Raw genomic sequence first — 23902 nt, forward strand, 5'->3', positions numbered from 1 at the left:
GATGCGGGCAGAGACTTCTGACCCCGCGGCCGCCTCTCCCTTCCCAATCTCTTGCTCTCAGAGACAGTCCTGGGGTGGGATTGGTCCTCCACCTTGGCCCCCTACCCTCCGCCCAAACCTCAGTCTCTGAATAGCCCAGATGGCCCCTAGGCAGTTGGCTTTGGTGAGGCCTGTCAGCAGGTGGGAAACTCTCTGTGGGGTTGGGGAGGGGTGGGGAGGAGGGAAGGATGTCAATGAAAACCATATAAAAAATCCAGAAATGTGCATATAAAATCTCGCCCTTGGTGTATTGCCTAAGTCAGTAAGCAGAAAGCACCTTCTTCCTGGAGAAGGATCAAGTCCTCAAAAGGTAGGAAATGTCAAAGTGTCACTTCATTGTCATAAAAAAAAAAAAAACCAACCAACAAGTCCCGCCCCCACCCCCCCCACCCAAACCAAATCCACCCCTGACCAAAAATACCCCCGAGTCCACGAATTGCTGTAAACAAACCCAGATGCAGGAGCAGTCCTTGGTGGCAGTCGTAGCTAGTCCTCCGGATGGGGGCTGGTGGGAGTGGGTGCCCCGCTGGGCCGGGGCCGCCGCGCCGCGCCCATGATCTGGGCGTGGAGCTTCAGATCGAGGCGGCGGCAGGTGCTGTGCCCAGCCTCAGGAAGGCTGACCTTTCAGGTGTCCCCATGTTCTCCCTGACCCAGGGGGACAGAAGTCCCTTCGCAGCCCCGGGAGCTGACTGGGGAAACAAGTCTCTTTCATTGGAGTTACTAAAATATTCTCCAAAGACAGAAAAATTCTGAGCGCCCGGTAGCAGCGGGATTGGATGTTCCCAGGCTGGTTCCAGGGGTGGCTGCCTGTCCACCTGTCCATCCGCTTGGCACGTGGCTGTTGAGCGAGACCTGGAAGAGCAGCGCTAGGGACAGGAGAGAAGGGCGGCCCCTGTCTCTCCCCTTCACATTTGTTTTCCTGAACGTGTTTCTTGGCGCCCGCCAGGTCACCTTCCCAGAGGGAGTTGGAGAGAAACTGCTTTTGATCTCCGATGGGACAAACTGCATGGATCTCCCAAGCCCTTTTTTTTTTTTTTTTTTTTTTTCCTCCAAGAACGATGATCGCTTTCCTTATGAGAATCCTCTTTAAAAAATATTCCTCGGTATTTCCCGCCCCCTCCCAGGATCTATTTTCTTTTGTTCCCATTCCCTTTTTTCCATCATCAGAGTTGCACATATTCTTGGTGACGTCTCCTGGCTGGAGCGCTGCTTGGTTCTTCCTGTCGCCGATGGCCTCCTGGCAGGTGGCTGCTGACCCTGCGGTGGACCGAGAACCGGGGGCCGGCTTGGGGGCGCGGAGGGGGCGGGGCCTGGAGGAAGCGGTGAGCCGAGGCAGGTGAACGTCAAACCTCCACCGACTGGATCTGGTTCATCTGTGCCCGCATCACCTGGATACTGTTGAGGATTTTTTTCTGGTGACCAGCCAGGGTGACCCCAACCCGGAGAATGTCCCTTTGGGGAGAGAAGCACATGTGTTAGGGACATGTGAGGGTGGAGGGACTCCATCCAGGTAGAACCACCTGGGCTATTTCAGGGGTTTCCCACTGGAGAGAGCAAGGGAAGGGGAAAGGGAGCGGGAGTGACTGAGTGTTAAGATGGGGGAGAGGGGGCTGGGAGTGGGGACACCTAGGTGCCCGTGTCTCCTTTGCTGTGGGAGAGGAGAGGGGACCCTGCATGACCCTGCAAGAACCAAGTACCCATGTGTTCACTTTTTATCTCTGTTGATCTTCCTACCACACCCCAGTTCACAGAAGAGAAAACTGAGGCCAAGGGGAGTCCTGTCATTTGCTCAAAGTCACTCAGATGGTCAACACCAAAAGCAGACTGATTATATTCTTTGCAGCCAAAGATGGAGAAGCTCTATACAGTGAGCAAAAACAAGACTGGGAGATGACTGTGGCTCAGATCATGAACTCCTTATTGCCACATTCAGACTTAAATTGAAGAAAGTAGGGAAAACCACTAGACCATTCAGGTATGACCTAAATCAAATCCCTTATGATTTGGAAGTGGAAGTGAGAAATAGATTTAAGGGATTAGATCTGATAAACAGACAGCCTGAAGAACTTCGGATGGACGTTTGTGACATTGTACAGGAGGAAGTGACCAAGACTATCCCCAAGAAAAAGAAATGCAAAAAGGCAAAATGGTTGTCTGAGAAGCCTGTACAGACAGTTATGAAAAGAAGAGAAGCGAAAGGCAAAGGAGAAAAGGAAAGATATACCCATTTGAATGCAGGGTTCCAAAGAATAGCAAGGAGAGATAAGAAAGCCTTTCTCAGTGATCAATGCAAAGAAATAGAGGAAAATAATAGAATGGGAAAGACTAGATATCTCTTCAAGAAAATTAGAGATACCAAGGGAACTCTTCATGCAAAGATGGGCACAATAAAGGACAGAAATGGTAGGGACCTAACAGAAGCAGAAGATAGTAAGAAGAGGTGGCAAGAATACACAGAAGAACTGTACAAAAAGATCTTCACGACCCAGATAATCACGATGGTGTGATCACTGACCTAGAGCCGGACATCCTGGAATGTGAAGTCAAGTGGGCCTTAGAAAGTATCACTATGAACAAAGCTAGTGGAGGTGATGGAATTCCAGTTGAGCTATTTCAAATCCGAAAAGATGATGCTGTGAAAGTGCTGCACTCAATATGCCAGCAAATTTGGAAAACTCAGCAGTGGCCACAGGACTGGAAAAGGTCAGTTTTCATTCCAATCCCAAAGGCAATGCCAAAGAATGCTGAAACTACCACACAACTTTACTCATCTCACACACTAGCAAAGTAATGCTCAAAATTCTCCAAGCCAGGCTTCAACAGTATGTGAACCATAAACTTCCAGATGTTCAAGCTGGATTTAGAAAAGGCAGAGGAAACCAAAGACCAAATTGCCAACATCCACTGCATCATCGAAAAAGCAAGAGAGTTCCAGAAAAAATCTGCTTTATTGACTATGCCAAAGCCTTTGACTGTGTGGATAACAACAAACTGTGGAAAATTCTGAAAGAGATGGGAATACCAGACCACCTGACCTGCCTCCTGAGAAATCTGTATGCAGGTCAAAAAGCAACAGAAGTAGACATGGAACAACAGACTGGTTCCAAATTGGGAAAGGAGTATGTCAAGGCTGTATATTGTCAACCTGCTTATTTAACATATGCAGAATACATCGTGAGAAACCCTGGGCTGGAAGAAGCACAAGCTAGAATCAAGATTGCCGGGAGAAATATCAATAACCTCAGATATGCAGATGACACCACCCTTATGGCAGAAAGTGAAGAAGAACTAAATAGCCTCTTGATGAAAGTGAAAGAGGAGAGTAAAAAAGTTGGCTTAAAGCTCAACATTCAGAAAACTAAGATCATGGCATCTGGTCCCATGACTTCATGGCAAATAGATGAGTAAACAATGGAAACAGTGACAGACTATTTTTTTGGGCTCCAAAATCACTGCTGATGGCGACTTCAGCCGTAAAATTAAAAGATGCTTGCTTCTTGGAAGAAAAGTTATGACCAACCTAGAAAGCTTATTAAAAAGCAGAGATATTACTTTGCCAACAAAGGTCCATCTAGTCAAGGCTATGATTTTTCCAGTAGTCATGTATGGATGTCAGAGTTGGGCTATAAAGAAAGCTGAGTGCCGAAGAACTGATGCTTTTGAACTATGGTGTTGGAGAAGACTTTTGAGAGTCCCTTGGTCTGCAAGGAGATCCAACCAGTCCATCCTAAAGGAAATCAGTCCTGAATATTCATTGGAAGGACTGATGCTGAAGCTGAAACTCCAATATTTTGGCCATCTGAGAAGAACAGACTCATTGGAAAAGACCCTGATGCTGGGAAAGATCGAAGGCAGGAGGAAAAGGGGATGACAGAGGATGAGATGGTTGGATGGCATCACTGACTTGATGGATATGAGTCTGAGTAAACTCCAGGAGATGGTGATGGACAGGGAGGCCTGGTGTGCTGCAGTCCATGGGCTTGCAAAGAGTCAGACATGACTGAGCGACTGAACTGAATTGAAAAGCCAGTGGGTGGCAGGAGACCCGGGTGTTGATAAGAATGTGATTTCTGCATTGGCCATCTTGCTCCTTGGTCCCCCATATCCCTGCTGGGACACTGTCTATTCCTCACTCTCCAGAGCCCCCTGCTTGGCGGGATGGGTGGGGAGGGGGGCTCACGGCGGTGGGTGGAGGCGGCTGGGCACTTACTCCATCATCATCTGTGACACGACATCGAAGGAGGTGAAGCCGGCATTGGCGAAGCTCTCCTTGTACTGCCCCATCTTGATGGCCTCCAGCCACTCGTCCACCGTGTTAAAGCTGGTGTAGTCAGGGATCGTGCGGTCCAGCAATGGCAGGTTGATTCTAGGGGTGGGGTGGGTGACAGGTAGGGTCAGTGCACGTGCTGACCTGGGGTGAGGGTAGGCGTGGGCACAGGTGCAGGCTGCGTGTCCCTGCCCATGTGCATCCGTGTGTGTGAGCACAGTGTGTATGCATGTGACCACTTCTGTGCGAGAGCAGGCGTGAGTCTGAACCCACAGAAATGTGCACACGTGTATGTGTGAGTAGGTGAGAGTGAGTATGTATGCAGGTCTCAAAGCTGAGGCCATCTGGACAGTCTAGGGAAGCCTCTAGGGGACCGCTGAGAGGCTGGACCACAGCGGTGAGGCGGGGACATGTCTCCATGCTGCTGCTTTGGGGGAGGGGTTTCAGTTGGACTAATTGTGCTGATTTTATCTATCTATCATCTATTTCTGCCTGGTCTTAGTTGTGGCATGCCAACTCTTAGCTGTGACATGTGGGATCTAGTTCCCTGACCAGAGATCAAACCCAGACCCTCTGCATTTGGGAGTGCAGAGTCTTAGCCACTGGACTGCCAGGAAAGTCCCATCACTGTGCTGACTACTTGTCATTTCCTCTCCCAATGCCCTTCTCTGTCCTCCCCTACCCTGGCTATGCTACAGGAAGCCGGTCTTGTGGACCACATCTCCAAAGTCCAGACACAGCTGGTGGGGCTGGTGGGAATGACTTCTGGGCAGGCAAGGTGTGAAGTGACCATCATGAGGCTAGAAGCTCAGAACGATTTTTATCCAGAGAATCAGGAGTGGCTGAGGCAGGGTTGTGGTGAGGAGGGATGGGCAGGGGCAAACATGGACATCTCCTGGCAGGTGAAGGACTTGGGCCCAGGGAGTCTCTGGACACAGCCAGCCCTGGACCCTGAAGACATCCAGCCAGACACCCCTCAGACAGCCCGTGTGGTCAAGGGTCCTGAAGAGTAAGGATGTGCAGGGCTGGGACTGGCCTATGGACGCTGCTCAGGGAGAGCGAGGGTTGGCTGCAGGTCTGATGCAGGGTGCTCTGGGACCACTGGGCAAAGGGAAGCACCCGGATCATTGAAGCTAACGCCTGTGCACCTGAGCCAGTCTCTGCTATGAGGATGGCAGCTCCAGTGTGGGGGCATGCGTGCCTGTGTGTTCTGTGGTATATGAGTACTTCTGAATGTGCGTGCTCAGTTATGTATGGTTGTGTGTATGTGTGAGAACTTGGGAATGAGTGTATCTATGTGTGTGAGATTGTGAGCATAAGCATGAGCATTTGTGCCCAAATGTGCATTCATGTATGTGTGTAGGACTGTGTGTGTGTGTGTGTGTGTGAGCATGGCTGTGTCGAGGAGGATGCAAATGCAAGTTAGAGGGTCCAGATTTAAGTGTGAAGTAGGAACCTGAGTGAGGAGTAAATCTATTCACCAAGATTCTGAGAACTGGGACTTCCCTGGTGGTCCAGTGGCTAGGACTCCAAACTCCTGATGCAGGGGGTTCCCTGGTTCCACCCCTGGTCAGGGAACAAGATCTCCCACATGCTACAACTAAAGATCTTGCGAGCCACATCCAAGATCCAGCACAGCCAAATAAATATTTTACAAAAAGATACCGATCATTTCTTTTAAACCTTGTCCTCTCTGACTACGTTTTAAAAGATGCTTTCTCTACCACCCATCTTGGGCTTCCTTCTCCTCCTCAGGATAGCCTGTGCCCTGCACCCTGCACGGCAAGGCAGGCAGCCTCCCAAAAAACCCTAGCACTGTCCTTCCCATCCCAATTCAGCTATCCAGGAGTGGGCGGGGCCAGGCGGCGCTGGGAAAAGGGGCGGGGCTGGGGGGCGTACCCGGAAGAGAGCGGCGCCATGGCTTTGAGGCTGTTGGGGTTGCGGATCATCTTGTCCAGCGTGTTGACGATCTGGCCGAACTTGGGCCGGTGGTTGCGGTCCTTCTGCCAGCAGTCCAGCATGAGCTGGTGCAGCGCGCTCGGGCAGTCCATGGGCGGTGGTAGCCGGTAGTCCTGTTCTATGGCGTTGATTACCTGGGGAGGGGCAGGGAGGGGTTGCGGGGGTGAGGTAAGAGCATCTGTTCTCTGGTCTTGCCCCCAGTGCGTTGCAGGACAGGCTTATTTGGTTGCGCCGTGGCAACCATCTCCACTTCCTGGAGGCAGCCCCAGTATGCGCCTCTCCTGGGTTCCCACCATCTCTGACTTCAGTCTGGCCTGGAAGCTGGGCGTCTGGCTCCCTTTCCACTCAGCACACCAAGATACCCTCTGCCTCAGGGTCCACCAGGCCCACCCTCCTGTGAGCAACCCCCTTCAGCTGCTCTGTTAGGGGAAAGGAGCCCAAACACCTCTCCAAGCTGTCCTGCCCATAGGGCCAAATTTGTCTTCCCCAGCTTGACTGTGGATATCTTCCCTGCTCAAGTATTTATTCCCTGTTCTGCATTGTTGCAAATCAGAATTCCTAGAGGGGGACTTTCAAACACCCCATTACTGAACCTCAGCAACCGTTCTGACCTTTCCACTGCTCCCCAACATGACCCCTCGTCATCCCACTTCTGGGCCTTGGCACAGGCTGTTCTTTCCACTGGAAGTCCTCACGTCTTCAAGTCTCACTACTCTTTGAGTCCCAGCTGTCCGTGTAGACCTCAAGGCTAATTGTGCCCATGTTCCCTTTCCTGAGCACCTGCAGGGTTTGATGCCTGCCTTCTTCACTTTACCACCTGACCATACATAGCACCTGATAACTCCATCTGGTTCTCTGAATGACTGTCCTGTCCCTCATATGGGTGGTGAACCCCTGAGGGGCAGACATGGTCGCTTAGGGTTGGCCACAGGTGGCTGCATCCTGAAGATTTGCTTATTTGTGGATGGGTGGGCCTTTTCTGGGCTTCCCAGGTGGCTCTAGCGGTAATGAACCTGCCTGCCAATGCAGGAAACATAAGAGACGCAGGTTTGATCCTTGGCTCGGGAAGATCCCCTGGAGAAGAGAATGGCAGCCCCTCTCCAGTATTGTTGCCTGGAGAATCCCACGGACAGAGGAGCTGGCTGGCTGCAGTCCACAGGTCGCAAAGAGCTGGACACGAATGAAGCGACTTAGCATGCATGCATGGGCCTTTTCTACTCCTGACCCCCCTGGAGAGTCCAGGGTCCTGTGCAGATGTTTGAATCAACCAACACTGTGCTGGGAGCTGCCCGGACCCAGGATCTCAGAGACCTCGGTCCTACCTGCTGAAAGTCGAGCAAAAGCCCAAGAGTTCTAGGTCTTCCCCGCCCGCCTGGCTGGCCAGAGAGGCCGCGCCCACCTCCTTGCAGACTTACGTCTTGGTTGGTCATGTCCCAGTAGGGCCGTTCCCCGTAGGACATCACCTCCCACATGACGATGCCGTAGCTCCAGACGTCACTGGCCGAGGTGAACTTCCGGTACTGGATGGCCTCTGGGGCCGTCCAGCGGATAGGGATCTTCCCACCCTGGGGAGCAGAACGGGGACTGTCAGTGGATGGGAGGCTGAGCCGAATGGCCTCTGCTGGCGAAGCTCCCGACCCCCCGCCCCGTGCTGTACGGTCACAAAGTGCCTGACTGCTCCCCTAGACTCGCCCCGCTGGTCCGGGCCTGCGGGCACGCGCCTGGGACCTTCTCTCTGCACGAAGCGCCTTTTCCCACCCTGCCATCTGGTAACCTCCTCCTCATCCTTGAAGTCCCTCTGCACACCTTTCCCTAAGTCCACAAAGGGTGGCTCATGCTCCTACTCCTACGACTGAGGTCATCAGGACGCACTCGTCTCCCGGAGAGCGGTACTCATCTCATTTGCCTGCTTGCCTGCCTCCACTTCCCTGGTGGCTCAGATGGTAAAGAATCCACCTGCAATGCTGGAGACCTGGGTTTGATTCCTGGGTCAGGAAGATTCCCCTGGAGAAGGGGATGGCAACCCACTCCAGTATTCTTGCCTGGAGAATCCCACAGACAGAGGAGCCTGGTGGGCTACAGTCCATGGGTTTGCAAAGAGGCAGACACGACTGAGCGACTAACACTTTCATTTCACTTTTTCACTGCTTCCACTTGAACTACTTCTGAGATCTTTGAGGGCAGGTACTGTCTGATTCCTTTCTGTTTAAAATTCTTCAACAGGGCCTTCCCTGGTGGTCTAGTGGTTAAGAATTCATCTTTCCAATGCAGGGGACATGGGTTTGATCTCTGGCTGGGGAACTAGGATCCCACATGCCGTGAGGCAACGAAGCCCGTCCGCGGCAACTACTGAGCCCATGCTCTGGAGCTGCCACTAGAGAAGCCACGATTGCGTGCCTCAGTGAAGACCCAGCACAGCCAAAATCAAAACAGCCACCCCCACCCCGCCCCACCTCCCTGCAACTCTTCAACAACCCCAACAGCTTTCAGGAGACAGTCCTGAGCTTGGGCAATCAAGGGTCTCTGAGATGTGGCCCTGCCTACCTCTCCAGCATGGTTGCCCACCACTTTCCCCGACAGCCTGTGTGCCAGTCATACCCACCCGTGAGAATACAGCATCTGGCAAACTTTTACGGGCACTTAGCTTTCAGCTCAGCTATCAATTCCCTCTTAGCAAGCCTTCCTCTGCCTCCTAAGTCTGGTGTCTGACTCAGCCCCATTGCTCGGTAGTGCTCTGCACATCTGTGCCCACCAGCCTGTGAGCTCCAAGAGGGCAGAAGTCGGGGTTTATGTCTCTACTTCTCCAGGGCTCAGAACAGCGCTTGGCATGAGCAAGTGTCGGTGAGAACGTGTTGTGGGGAGAGACGGATGTCCGCCCTCTTTCCCGGCCCCGCGGCTCCACTGTTCCCTGCCTCTGTCTTACCAGGGCGCTGGTGTACGTGGGATCTGAGGTATCGTCCTCCAGAAAGCGTGAGAGCCCGAAGTCAGACACCTTGCAGACCAGGTTGCTGTTGACAAGGATGTTGCGGGCGGCCAGGTCGCGGTGGACGTAGTTCATGTCGGCCAGGTACTTCATGCCAGCCGCGATGCCCCGCAGCATGCCCACCAGCTGGATGACTGTGAACTGCCCGTCATTTTGCTTTGGGAGAAGTGGAGGAAACACAGAGTGAATGGAAGAGTGTGCGTCAGATCTCTGGAGCATTCTCACAGTGGGACACCAGACTGGGCCCCTGTCGCCCTGGCCTGGGCTCCCTGTGGCTCAGGGGCCTTACAGAGGCCCAGGAGAGGCTGGTTTCAGGGTGGTGGAGAGAATATGGACTCTGGGGCTGGCTGGATTCTGGCTTTTTCCCTTGCTGGCTGTGCAACTTTGGACATGTGACCTAGCTCTCAGAAAGTCACTCAGTCATGTCCGACTCTTTGCAACCCCATGGACTATACAGTCCATGGAATTCTCCAGGCCAGAATACCAGGCCTTTCCCTTCTCCAGGGGCTCTTCCCAACCCACTGATCGAACCCAGGTCTCCTGCATTGCAAGTGGATTCTTTACCAGCTGAGCCACCAGGGAAGCCCAAGAATACTGGAGTGGGTAGTCTATCCCTTCTCCAGCAGATCTTTCCAACCTAGGAATTGAACTGGGGTGTCCTGCATTGCAGGCAGATTCTTTACCAGCTGAGCTACCAGGGAAGCCCCTGTTTCCTCAACTGTGTGTTAAATGGGAATAAGTCATGCCCACCTTCTAGGGTACTCAGTGTTCAACAAGAAGGTGCATGAAAGGCTCCTGGCACATACTAGGTGCTTAATAAATATTCGTTAAACAGCAAGTAGTTCAATGGCATACTTCTTTAAAGACATTTTTTTTTATTGCGGTATAACTGATTTACAATGCGGTGTTAGTTTGAGGTGTACACCAAAGTGAATCAGTTACACGTGTACCCACTCTTTTTTTAGACTCTTTTCCCATATAGGTCATTACAAAGTACTGAGTAGAATTCCCTGTGCTACACAGTAGGTCCCTATTAGTTACCTTGTAGGTGTGTGTGTGTATATATATATATGTTGTTGTTCATTGCTAAGTCCTTTCTGACTCTTTCTGATTCCATGGACTGCAGCATGCCAGGCCTCCCTGTCCCTCACTATCTTCCAGAGTTTACCCAAGTTCATGTGTATTGAGTCAGTGATGCCATCTAACAATCTCATCTTCTTGTGCCCTCTTCTCCTTTTGCCTTCAATCTTTCCCAGCATCTGACTCACTGGAGAAGACCTTGATGATGGGAAAGATTTTATTTATAGTAGTATGTATGTGTAATTCCAGTCTTCCAGTTCATCCCTCCCCTTCCAATGGCATACTTCTGATTCCTAGTCAGTGCTCTTTGTCTAGCTGGTTGACTGTGACTTCTTGGGGTGCCTGGAAGCTTTCCCCTGTTGCCTTGTGCTCCAAACTCTCTCCCTGTATAGCTTTGGGGAAATCCAAACCTGGTGAAAACTCTGGACTAAGGGTCAGGAGACCTGGATCCAGTCCTGGCTCTCATCTCGAGCCTCCGGGTAACCTTGGGCACACTCTACTTCTCTGAGAGCCTCAGTTTTTCTCTCGGGCGTCATGAGAAGGCTGGCTAAGTGCTTGGAGGGAAGAGATTTCAGGTTGTATGCCAACGCTGATCAACTGGCTGTGGTTTCCCTGATAGAGAAAGATTCTGAGATTGCTTCTGGGTATAGTGGGAGAGAGTCTGGGATTTATTAGCAATGCCTGTCATGAATTCAATCCCTCTATCCCTGGGTCAGGAAGGTTCCCTGGAGGAGGGCATGGCAACCCACTCCAGTATTCTTGCCTGGAGAATCCCATGGACAGAGGAGCCTGGACAGCCACAGTCCATAGGGTGGCAAAGAGTCAAGACACAACTGAAGTGACTTAGCACGCATGCACGCCGTGGATAAAGGAATAGAATGTGGCAGCGAGCAAGCCATTCTTGACCATGATCTTTCCAAGACCTTTCAGGCTTTGACAGCATAAAGCTATGCTCACCACTGCTCTTCCTGCCCCACCACTCTTGGCTTTCCCTACCCGGAGGAAGGAGTCCAGGGAGCCGTTTTCCATGAACTCAGTGATGATCATTACAGGTGTGCTCTTGGTGACCACGCCCTCCAGGTGGATGACGTTGGGATGGTCGAACTGGCCCATGATGGAGGCCTCACTCAGAAAGTCCCGGCGCTGCTTCTCGGTATAGCCCGACTTGAGGGTCTTGATGGCCACGAAGATCTCTCTTTTGCCCGGCAGCTTCAGGTGGCCGCTGCATACCTCACCAAACTCCCCTAGGACAGGCACACCGAAGAGGCAGGATGTCACTCAGCAGGTGGAAGCGCCGCCTCCCTCTTCCCTTTCACCTCTGCCCCTGGGGCCAGTTAATCCTTGCAGACACAGAATCCCTTTAGAGAATGCAAGGGCCTCAAAGAGTCTCAGCCACCTTCAGGAGGAAGGGTAAACCCTTTGTGGCCAACCCGTGGCTGGGCGTGGGGTGAGGAAGTAGGGGGACCTGGGGAGATGGAGCGAGGGACCTGGGATGAATGGCAGGAAGGACAAAGCATTAGACAGAGTCCAGAGTACCGGGTCCCAGAACTAGCTCGGTCTCTGATGTGAGCAAGCTCCTTCCCTGGGCCTGTTTCCTCAGGTGATGATGAGGTAGTTTTTCTGGACATCTTTGGGAGCCCTTGCACCTTGGATAATCTGAGTCTTCAGGCCTTGGAGGGTTCTCTGAGGCATCCTACCCTCCACCCCAGGAGTACACATTGGGGTGGTCCCCGCCCCCCCACACCCAAGGCTGAGGTCATGGTACTTGGGAGGGTACCAGTCACCTACCTGCTCCGATCACCTGCTCAATTTTGACACAGGAGATGTCAATTTCCTTGGCAAACTCCCGCACTGCCTCATTGGGGTCTTCATAGGTGAAGGGGTCAATGTAGATCTTCATGCCTGGGGTCACTGGGAGAGAAGGTCAGGCTCAGTCACATGCACAGACTCAAGAGGTGGACAGATGGAAAAGTGTGAACCAGTCCTTCTGCAAAGGGAAGGACTCTCCCACAGGGCCCCAGGAAGAGCTGGGCAATCCCCTGCATTTTCACTTGACCTCTCTGGGTCTCAGTGAGCAGGTGGGCACTGAGCTAAGTAGGGGGTGAGGGGAACAGAAAGTCAGCAGGGATAGCAAATAGGTTCTAGTTTTTGTTCCAACTGTAATTGATCAATAAGGGCTTCCTCCAGCAGCTAAAAGACTGTGGGGATTGATTAACAACGTCTGTTCGAGCGTGGGCATGAAAGGATAGATAGGCTTGTCACGCTTGTGATAGAGAATCAGGGGGTGCAAAGTAAAGGAAGAGGAAGACAAGAAAGGAGCAGAGGGAACTGGAACAAAAATACAGAAAGAGCAGGCAACAGACCATGTTCTTGGTCTTTTGCTAAGGCGATCTCCCTGCTTTTCAAGGCCTAATTCAGGCCTGCTCTCTGCTCAGGAGACTTTTTGGCTGCCTCAGGCATCCCAGGCACTGGAGGGGCTGCCTCACAAGCATCTGAGTACCCACAGCTCCTAGGCCCACCTCCTGGGTCCCTCTGCTAGCCAGGTCTCAAACTTTTCTGGATCTCATATTCCTTGGTGATCAGCAGGAGGCTGGACACGGGGCATATGAATTTAATTCCTGATCTGATCTGGATTTTTATTTTTGATGCAGAGAGGAAGATGGTAACTTGGATACTAAAGACCCAATTCTGACCTCAGCAGTGAGTCAGCAACGTGCTTTGAAGGAAGGGAAAGACGAGCCCTCCTTCCTCCTCCCAGATGACTAGTCTTCCACTTCCCAGACCATCTGGCTTTCACCCAGCTGGGGCCTTCCTCTGGGTCCCCAGCCCGCATTCTCCCCCTGCTCCAGGAGCTATGAGTTTGGGAGCAGCAGCTCTAGGAGTTGGGTGCTGGAGTCCCTGGACCGTAGCAAGGTTGGCTGGTTGGTGAGTGGGGCCACAACCCTGCTCAGCTCCGTGACCTTGGACTTGTTAGTTGACCACTCTCAGCCTCTAGTTCAGACATTCCCGTCATCTAAGAGCTGGAACCTCTAACACAGGGGTTGGCAAAATGGCCCACTGCCTGTTTTGTAATAAAGTGTCATAAATAAAGTTTTATTGGCACACAGCCACACACATTCCTTTGTCTGTGACCGCTTTCCCGCTCCAGTGGCTGAGTTGATCAGTTACAACAGAGACCATAAGGCCTGCAAAGCCTAAAATATTTACTGTCTGACCCTTTACAGAAAAGCTTGCCAACCACTGCTCTAACACATTAGTTTTATTTTGTATTATTTATGTGGGTGTCTGCCTAGCCCTTTAGGTCAGAGTTTTCTTAATTTGGGTCTGTGAACCACTTGGCAGACCCAGGATGGGATGAGTGGGGCTGCTGAAATGGAATACATTATTATTGTCTTTTTGGATTAGAAAAACAATTTATGCTCTTTATAGTTTAAAATTATGGAAATAAATATGGTTGAAAATAAAAGTCCTCCAAAAATCTATCTCTGAGTATAGAATTTTTTTCTGGATTTCCCTTATAATTTTATACACATACATATGTATATTTGTGTTTCTCTGGGCATAGGATCCAAAACTTTTAGCAGACTTAGAGGAGCCTCTGACCTCAAAAGAGGCTAAGAACCACCGTCTTGCAACTTTCCTGGTGGTCAAGTGGTTAAGAATCTGCCTTCCAACCCCTGATTGGGGAACTAAGATCCCACATACTGTGGGGTAGCTAAGCCTGTGTGCTGCAACTATAGAGCCCATGTGCCACAACGATAAACCCAGCACAACCTAAATAATAAAAAATAAAACTATAGTACTTAAGTGAGAGGATTTGAAAACCCCACCATGGTGGGAGCCTGGGAAGGGGGGATGGGTGCCCATTTTTTTCTCATCCCTCCCTCCCTGGCGCACTGCACACGCTTGACTCTCGGTGTCTGTAGACTGACAGAATCTGGATGATAGACGTGAAAGAATACCAACACCAGTTTCCACCTTCTGAGCCCTTTATCTCTGCCCAGCACTGGGCCACGCTCTTTATGTGTATTCTCCCATCTCCTCCACCCAGCAGCTCCTAGAGGTTGTTGTTTAGCTGCTAAGTCCTGTCCAACTCTTCGAGACCCCAAGGACTTCAGCACGTCAGGCTTCCCTGTCCTTCACCATGTCCCTGAGTTTGCTCAAACTCATGTCTATTGATTGAATGGGTGATTCCATCTGGTCCTCTGTTGCCCCCTTCTCCTCCTGCCCTCAGTCTTTCCCAGCATCAGGGGCTGGGTCTTGGCAATTTGCATCAGGTGACCAAAGTATTGGAGCTTCAGCTATAGCATCAGCCTTTCCAATGAATATTCAGGACTGATTTCCTTTAGGATTGACTGGTTTGATCTCCTTGCAGTCCAAGGGACTCTCAAGAGTCTTCTCCAACACCAGAATTTGAAAGGATCAATTCTTCTGCGCTCAGCCTTCTTTATGGTCCAACTCTCACATCAATAGAAATAGTCATTTATGATAGGAAATGACTATTGGAAAAACCATAGCTTTGACTAGACGGACCTTTGTTGGCAAAGTGATGTCTCTGCTTTTTAATATGCTGTCTACATTTGTCATAGATTTTCTTCCAAAGAGGAAGGATCTTTTAATTTCGTGGCTGAAGTCACTGTTTGCAGTGATTCTGGAGCCCAAGATAATAAAATCAGTCACTGATTCCACTTCCTCCTCCCCATCTATTTGTCATGAAGTGATGGGACTGGATGCCATGATCTTAGTTTTTTGAATGATATCATTATTCTCATTTCATATGAGAGAAAACTTTAGCTCAGAGGGGCTAAGTAATTTGTCCAAGGCCACACGGCTAGCAAATGGCACAGCCAGCATTTGAATCCAGGTCTGTCAGAATTGAGTCAAGGGCCACTGCTCTGAATCACCAAGCTCACTGCTTCCTGAAGGAAACCCACCCAGATCTGGTCCATGCTTCCTCCTCCTGGATTCATCTGTGATTCCTCCTCCCCTAAGTCAGCCCTCCCCAGAGCGGGGGCATCAGCTCCTGCAGAGAGGCTCTCTTTTTTCGCCCAGACTCAGCGTCTGGGCTGTGGCCCTTGGTGACTAACTTTTCACTTCCTTGCCAACAGAACTAGGGGAAATTCTTCCTCCTGGGCCAGCTGGGGAGGGAGGATACGAATGGGTCAGTTCAGGGAGCTCAAAGCATGCTTGGATGCTGCCAACCAATCAGATGCTGTCTCTAAGCCTTGGACAGGAGTGCTAGTCAGGAGGGCTCCATCACTTACAGCAGGGGTCCCCAACCCCCTCGGGCCACTTGGACTGGTACCGGTTAGGAACCAGGCCACACAGTAGGAGGTGAGCGGCAAGCAAGTGAGCAAAGCTTCATCTGTATCTATAGCTGCTCTCTATCACTCTCCCCAGAGCAGGGAGGAGAAGGGGACGACAGACGATGAGATGGTGGGATAGCATCACCGACTCGATGGACATGAGTTTGAGTAAGTTCTGGGTGGTAAGTTTGAGTAAGTTGGTGATGGACAAGGAGGGCTGGCATGCTGCAGTCCATGGGATCACAAAGAATCGGACACGACTGAGCGACTGAACTGATCACTCTCCCATCACCCCAAAATGGGACCGTCTAGTTGCAGGAAAACAAGCTCAGGGCTCCCACTCATTCTGCATTATAGTGAATTGTAGAATTATTTCATTACGTATCACAATGTAATAATAACAGAGGGCTTCCCTGGTGACTCAGATGGTAAAGAATCTGCCTGCAATTCAGGAGGCCTGAGTTTGATCCCTAGGTTGGGAAGATCCCCTGAAGGAGGGCACGGCAACCCACTCCAGTATTCTTGCCTAGAGAATTCCATGGACAGGGTTGCAAAGAGTTGGACATGACCGAGTGATTAACACACACTAATAATCATAATAGAAATAAAAATCATAATAGAAATCACAGTAAATGTGATGCACTTGAATCTTCCCTCCACCCCTGCCACTGGTCTGTGGAAAAATTCTCTTCACGAAACTGTCCTGGGGACCTCTGGCTTAAAGCAGGTCCTTGAAGGCGAGTGCCTCCATCTGGCCTCCCCATAATGGCCTCCACTGACAGCTCCCTGCTACTTGCATAAGGAATTACTTACCCAGAGGCCCCGGACACGCCTCGCAGTTTCTGGCCTCTCTGCTTCTGTTCGTGTGGTTCCCTCTACCTGGAGCACCCTCTTCTTCCTTTGTGTCCAGGTCGAATGCCACCTCCTCTGTGCAGCCTGCCTGGGTCCCTCCAGAGGGGACCAAGGCCTTCTCAGGCTGCCACTGCTCTGTCCCCACAACCACTCCCACAGATGTCTGTATGACTTTTCTACCTCGTACCAGGGCTCCCGGATTCACAGGCCCACAGTCCCCCATCACCCTTTTCTGGAACACTCTCCTGCCTGTGAAGGCTTTGCCCCTCTCTCCCCCAGGGGCACAGAGGCCATGTCTGTCTTGTTCTTGCTAAATCCCAGGGCCTGGCACATAGACGGTGCTCAATAAATGCTCACTGGAAGAACACTAGCCTTACTCATTGACATGCCCTTGTTTTCTCTCTCTACCTGTTTGGGGTCACAAATACCTTTGGGAATTTTATGAAAGCTATGAATTCTGCTTCCTGGCCAAGAATTCACATGTGTGTGCATGTGCCCATGGTCAGCATGCAATTTTGGAATGTTTATAGGCCCTGGAAGCTCTAGGAGTTATGAACTCTCAAGTTATGAGCCCTTGCTCTAAAATGTTTTCTCTAGAGTATATTTGAGGGTGGTATACAGTAGGTACTTAATAAATACTTTTTGACTATATGGCTCTGAGTGCTGCAGTTCCTGCTTTGGTGACCTCTGGTTTCGCCTCACCATTGATAACATGATTGGCTCACAGTTTAGCATGGTTTCACCACAGAGCAGACCCTGTTCTAGGCGCTAATAGGTATCGACCCAATTAATCTTCCCTGACAATCTTTCTGGGTAAATACTACTATTAGACTGAGCCCTACAAAACTGTCAATATTTGACTCCTCCTGATCTACATGGAACAACAGACTGGTTCCAAATAGGAAAAGGAGTACGTCAAGGCTGTATATTGTCACCCTGCTTATTTAACTTATATGCAGAGTATATCATGAGAAACACTGGGCTGGAAGAAGCACAAGCTGGAATAAAGATTGCCAGGAGAAATATCAATAACCTCAGATATGCAGATGACACCACCCTTATGGCAGAAAGTGAAGAGGAACTAAAAACCCTCTTGATGAAAGTGGAGAGTGAAAAAGTTGGCTTAAAACTCAACATTCAGAAAACAAAGATCATGGCATCCAGTCCCATGACTTCATGGCAAATAAATGGAGAAACAGTGGAAACAGTGTCAGACTTTATTTTTTTGGGCTCCAACATGACTGCAGATGGTGATTGCAGGGATGAAATTAAAAGACGCTTACTCCTTGGAAGGAAAGTTATGACTAACCTAGATAGCATATAAAAAGCAGAGACTTGACTTTGCCAACAAAGGTCTGTCTAGTCAAGGCTATGGTTTTTCCAGTGGTCATGTATGGATGTGAGAGTTGGACTATGAAGAAAGATGAGCACCGAAGAATTGATGCTTTTGAACTATGGTGTTGGAGAAGACTCTTGAGAGTCCCTTGGACTCCAAGGAGATCCAACCAGTCCATCCTAAAAGAGATCAGTCCTGGCTGTTCATTGGAAGGACTGATGCCAAAGCTGAAACTCCAATACTTTGGCCACCTCATGGGAAGAGTTGACTCATTGGAAAAGACCCTGATGCTGGGAGGGATTGGGGGCAGGAGGAGAAGGGGACGACAGAGGATGAGATGGCTGGATGGCATCACCGACTCGATGGACATGAGTTTGGGTAAACTCCGGGAGTTGGTGATGGACTGGGAGGCCTGGCGCACTGAGATTCATGCGGTCACAAAGAGTCAGACACGACTGAGTGACTGAACTGAACTGAACTGATCTACAAAAATGGCCATTTCATTTGGTTTCAACCTAACAGTCGTCCTCTTTTTTGATGAAGAAACTGGTATAAGAAAGGCTAAATGGGACTTCCCTGGTGGTCCAGTGGTTAAGAATCTGCCTGACAATGCAGGGGGACACAGTTTCGATTCCTGGTCCGGGAAGGTCCCACCTGCTGCAGAGCAACTAAGCCCGTGTGCTGCAACTACTGGGCTTGTGCCCCGAGACAAGAGAAGTCACTGCAGTGAGAAGCCTGGGCACCACCACGAAGAGTAGCCCCCACTCACCAAAACTAGAGAAAGCCTGTGCACAGCAGTGAAGACCCAGTGCAGCCATAAATGAATGAATAAGGTGAAACAACTTGCCTAAGGGGACATGGGCATAGCTAGTTAGTGGCAGAAGTGTTGATTGAATCCAGGTTGTCTGCCTTGAAAGTCTACACTTACAACTGCCAAGCTACTGGTTTATTTTGGGTGCTTCCCCACCTGTGTCTTGGGATAGAATGTGAGCTCCTTGTGGCCAGAGTTTTGCACAAGGAGGGACATTTGGCTCCCAGGAAGGACATTTTCTGAACTGCAGTTGGATGAGAACCTTGGCAGGCAAGAGTCTTCAGAAAATATTGGGCTACTGTTTGGATGATTTATGACTGTCAGGGTCACCAACAGGGTCACATGCCATCCTGAACCCATGTGGAAAATTCAAGATGAGGGAAGGAGGAACCAGGCATCCAGAGACCTGGATTTGCATTCCGGATCTGCCAGCAATAATGGTCACAAATAAGTTGCTTTATGAGTTTGAATTCAGGATCAATCACTGTATTGATCTGGCCGTGTGCCCTTGGGCAAGTTACTTTTTTCCATCTGCAAAATGGAGATAATAAACAAATCCCCTATCTCATAAGGGGGTTGCAGAGATTAAATGAGAATCTTTTGAAAAGGTTTTGTTCAGTCTTTGGCAACCAGAAAGCACTGAATAATTGTTAATTGTTATCATGAGGAGTTGGTTATTATTAAATATTATTATTACAAAGCACTTCAACATCCATTAATTCATTTACTCCTCAAAACTCTGTGAAAGAAGCATCATTCCTGCTACTTCCCACATAAGGATGCCAAGGATCAGAGTGGTTTTTCCTGAGCTTCCAGTGACTTCCCCAAGGTCACACTGAGCTGGCCGGTAGCAAAGTAGGGTTGAGAAACCCGGTGCATCCCTCTGGCTCCACGTCCAGGCACCATAGACGTCAGCACTCATTCAGCATTTGCTGGACAATGGAAAACACGAGCCCATGAGGGTGACCTTGGGTTGGTCACACACATAGCCAGGCCTCAGCTTCCTCCTCTGTTCCAGCCACACAAGGTTGCTGGTGGATATGTGATCACGGGGCTGGCCGTGTTTTGAGAAAAAAACAAAACAACAAAATCCTGCTCAGATGCAGAGAGTAGGAGCGTGAGCTTGAGAATGTGTTGATTTATGAACAACACGTTCTATTCTGGAGTCTGTTTTTAAAATAAATCCCCGCTGTCACCTGTTTTCCTTGCTACCGACTTGCTGCTCTAAACAGTGATGCTCCTGAATGCTCCAGGTGATGGAGCGTGTGAGCCTGTCTTACTCAGAAGGGTGTAGGGAGCACAGCGTGGCCAAGACTGTGTTTGTACCCCAGCGTTTGCCCCGCACAACTGTGGGACCTCTCTGTGCCCTGGTTTCCTTAAAGTGGGAAATGACCAGGGCTAAATGAGGAATACATGTTGAGCATTAAAGTAGCTCTTGGCCCATAGAACACAATATGTTTAGCTATATCTACCATCATGATTTTATTACTTGAGGAACAGGCTGGGCCGATGGAATTTATGAGTTTTATTTTTAACATACAGGTGGATTTTTATTTCTGTGTAGTTAAATTTGTCCACTTCTGTCTTATGATCCTTTCATTGCTTTTGTGCTTAGAAAGTGCTTTTCCCTCCACGTATCAATTAAATAGTTACCTAAATTGTCTTCTGGAAATTTTAATGGTTTAATCATTTTTACAGTGATGTCTAAAAATGATTTTTAAGCTCGGCAAAGTTTACTTCAAATTAAGTCTTACCCAGAGGGGCCTCCCAGATGGCGCAGTGGTAAAGAATCTGCTACCAGTGCAGGAGACGGAAGAGACACAGGTTTGATCCCCAGGTCGGGAAGATCCCCTAGAGTAGGAAACGGCTATCCACTCCAAACTCTTGCTTGGAAAATTCCATGGACAGAGGAGCCTGGTGGGCTACAGTTCATGGGGTTGCAGAGTCGGACACAACTGAGCAAAGCGTGTGTGCGCCTGCACACACACACACACACACACACACACTCACACAGAGGCTTAATACCAAGAACTCCTTGACACTGCTCTTCATCACACACTCTGTATCTAGTGCTGCAGCGAATCCATTGGTCTACTTTCAAAGTGTGTCAGAACCCACCACCTTCCCACCACTTCCCTTGCTGCCACCCTGGTCCAGCCACCATCCTATCTTCCCTGGATTATCCCAACAGCCACCTCCCGGCCCCTGCTCCATCCCTGCCTGGCACCGCCCAGTCCATGTTCCACAGGGCAGTCAGAGAAGTCCTGTGAAAACTGTAACTCCGAGCCTGTCCGTCTTTGTCTCAGACCCTTCCAGAGGCGTCTCATTTCACTCAGAATAAAAACCAAGGCCCAGACTTCCCTGGTGGTCCAGTGACTAAGAATCCGCCTGCCATTGCAGGGGACATGAATTCGATCCCTGGCCCAGGAAGATTCCACACGCCCCCGGGCAAGTAAGCCCATGTGCCACAACTACTGAGCCGACGTGCTGCAACTCCTGAAGCCCTCGAGACCTAGAGCCCACACACCACAGCTGGGGAGTATCCCCCTCTCTTGGCAACTAAAGAAAGCCTGTGCACAGCAACAAAGACCCAGCACAGCATTCCCAAATTAACATTAAAAACACTGCTCTAACCCCTGCTTGGAGAATTCTGAGCATTACTTTGCTGGGGTGTGAGGTGAGTACAATTGTGCGGTAGTTTGAACATTCTTTGGCATTGCAAAATGAAGAAGCGAAGAAGAACTAAAGAGCCTCCTGATGAAAGTGAAAGAGGAGAGAGAAAAAGTCGGCTTAAAACTCAACATTCAGAAAACAAGATCATGGCATCTGGTCCCATCATTTCATGGCAAATAGATGGGGAAAAAATGGAAATGGTGAGAGACTTTACTTTTTTGGGCTCCAAAATCACTGCAGATGGTGACTGCAGCCATGAAATTAAAAGATGCTTGCTCCTTGGAAGAAAAGCTATGACCAACCTAGATAGCATATTAAAAGCAGACATTACTTTGTCAACAAAGGTCTGGCTAGTCAAGGCTATGGTTTTTCCAGTAGTCATGTATGGATGTGAGAGTTGGACTATAAAGAAAGCTGAGTAATGAAGAGACTTTTGAACTGTGGTGTTGGAGAAGACTCTTGAGAGTCCCTTGGACTGTAAGGAGATCCAACCAGTCCATCCTAAAGGAAATCAGTCCTGAATATTCATTGGAAGGACTGATGCTGAAGCTGAAACTCCACTACTTTGGCCACCTGATGTGAAGAACTGATTCACTGGAAAAGACTCAGATGCTTGGAAAGATTGAAGGCAGGAGGAGAAGGGGACGACAGAGGATGAGATGGTTGGATGGCATCACCAGCTCGATGGAGCAAGCTCTGAGCGTTGGTGATGGACAGGGAAGCCTGGTGTGCTGCAGTCCATGGAACTGCAAAGGGTCGGACACAACTGAGCGAGTGAAATGAAACTGAACCCCTGCAGCTCTGAATCACCCTTTCCTATCTTGCCTTTTTCCCACAGCACTTTCATCTTCTGATATACCATACACTTTGCTCATTTATTGCATGTATTTAAAAAATTTCCTAGGATTTTTTATTATATTCTTTTTAAAAATTGTGGTAAAATATGCGTAATATAAACTACACAATTTTAACCATTTCAAAACGTGCAGTTCAGTATTATTAAGTACAGTCATACTGATGTACAACCAATCTTCAAAATTCTTTTAATCTTGCAGAAAATGTAAGCCCTATTTTCTAAAGTTTATCAATATTTTGCACTTATTTTTAAAATACCTGTCACTTTTTAAAAATTGAAGTATAGTTGATTTACCATGCTGTGCCAATCTCTGCTGTACAGCCAAGTGACTCAGTTATACACATATATACATTCTTTGCCTGGCGTGCTGCGATTCATGGGGTTGCAAAGAGTTGGACACGACTGAGAGACTGATCTGATCTGATCTGATACGTTCTTTTTTTATATTCTTTTCCACTATGGTGTATCACAGCATATTGAGTATAGTTCCCTGCCCGATCCATGCTGCTGCTGCTGCTGCTAAGTCGCTTCAGTCGTGTCCAACTCTGTGCGACCCCATAGACGGCAGCCCACCAGGCTCCCCCGTCCCTGGGATTCTCCAGGCAAGAACACTGGAGTGGGTTGCCATTTCCTTCTCCAATGCATGAAAGTGAAAAGTGAAAGGGAAGTCGCTCAGTCGTGTCCGACTCATTGCGACCCCATGGACTGCAGCCTACCAGGCTCCTCCATCCATGGGATTTTCCAGGCAAGAGTACTGGAGTGGGGTGCCATTGCCTTCTCCACCCGATCCATGAGGACCTTGTTTATCCATTCTAAATGTAATAGTTTTACTGTCCCTCCCACTAGAATGTAAGTTCCACCAGGGCAGGAATATGGGGTTTGTTTACTTGTGTGTCCTAGCACCTGGAGCAGAGCCTGATGTACATAATGGGCCACAACAAATACGTGACAACTGAAGGGATGCGCAGATGACCCCCTCACTTGGGGACCATCTGAGAAGCTCTAGGGTACCGCACTGAGTACAGTTTGAGAGCCTATAGGGGACCCACTTGGAATTCCCATTTGCCAAGTGAGCCAAAGTGAGGATCCATATCTCCTCTCCCCCACACAGATTGTTGGTTCTGCCAAGATCAGACAGAGAGGAATCTACACTCTGTTGTTCTCTTTACTTGGTGCCCCCGGGAGGAGACATCTGCTCTGGGTGTGTCTGGCACATGTGCCCCCAGCCCTGGCCGAAGGTGGCATGGGACAGTGAAGGAAATGGGGGCATGGTGCAGGGGTTGGGAAGAGGCAGCCAAGGAGTCACTGAGCGGTACAAGAATGGGCCTCCCGGCTCCCTTCTCTCCCCTCTGTGGTCAGAGCCTGGGGTCCTCATCGTCTCACTCAGATCATGTACTGGGTTGGCCCCAAATTTCGTTTCCCATACCATCTTATGGAAAAACCCGAACGAACATTTTGGCATACCCGATATTTATTCTGCCAATCTGTCTGGTGCCTGCTGTGTGCTGGGCAGCCACCTGACACTGGGGAGGTGGTGGTGACTGTCAGACACGATTTCAGGTCCCCAAGTGCCCCCACTATAATGATGGAGGGACAGGGAGACGACCATCACCATGCAGCCAGGTGGGGGCGCTGTGCATCCAGGATAGAGTGGGGATAAAGGAAGGCTTCTCAGAGGGGTTTGTATATGATGAAGCCTGAGGGAGTGAGCTAGCCAGGGCAAGAGAGGGGAGAGTGCTC

The 23902-nt window shown here is 49.8% G+C and overlaps 1 protein-coding gene across 2 annotated transcripts in view; it reads right to left on the reverse strand.

Annotated features, from left to right (window-relative positions):
* Positions 1-1050: 1050 nt before the first annotated feature.
* The window catches only part of EPHB2 (EPH receptor B2), a 219184-nt gene continuing 196332 nt past the window's right edge, over positions 1051-23902 (reverse strand). For both annotated transcript variants that reach the window (XM_061393779.1, XM_061393771.1), the window contains exons 10-16: positions 12117-12239; positions 11325-11572; positions 9189-9404; positions 7681-7830; positions 6206-6399; positions 4250-4405; positions 1051-1491 (exon numbers count right to left, since the gene is read on the reverse strand). In XM_061393779.1, coding sequence (XP_061249763.1) covers positions 1383-1491; positions 4250-4405; positions 6206-6399; positions 7681-7830; positions 9189-9404; positions 11325-11572; positions 12117-12239 — 1196 coding nt within the window. In that variant the 3' untranslated portion in view covers positions 1051-1382. The remainder of the gene's footprint in view (positions 1492-4249; positions 4406-6205; positions 6400-7680; positions 7831-9188; positions 9405-11324; positions 11573-12116; positions 12240-23902) is intronic.

Source organism: Bos javanicus, chromosome 2 (genome assembly GCF_032452875.1).
Source record: "Bos javanicus breed banteng chromosome 2, ARS-OSU_banteng_1.0, whole genome shotgun sequence".
NCBI lineage: Eukaryota > Metazoa > Chordata > Mammalia > Artiodactyla > Bovidae > Bos > Bos javanicus.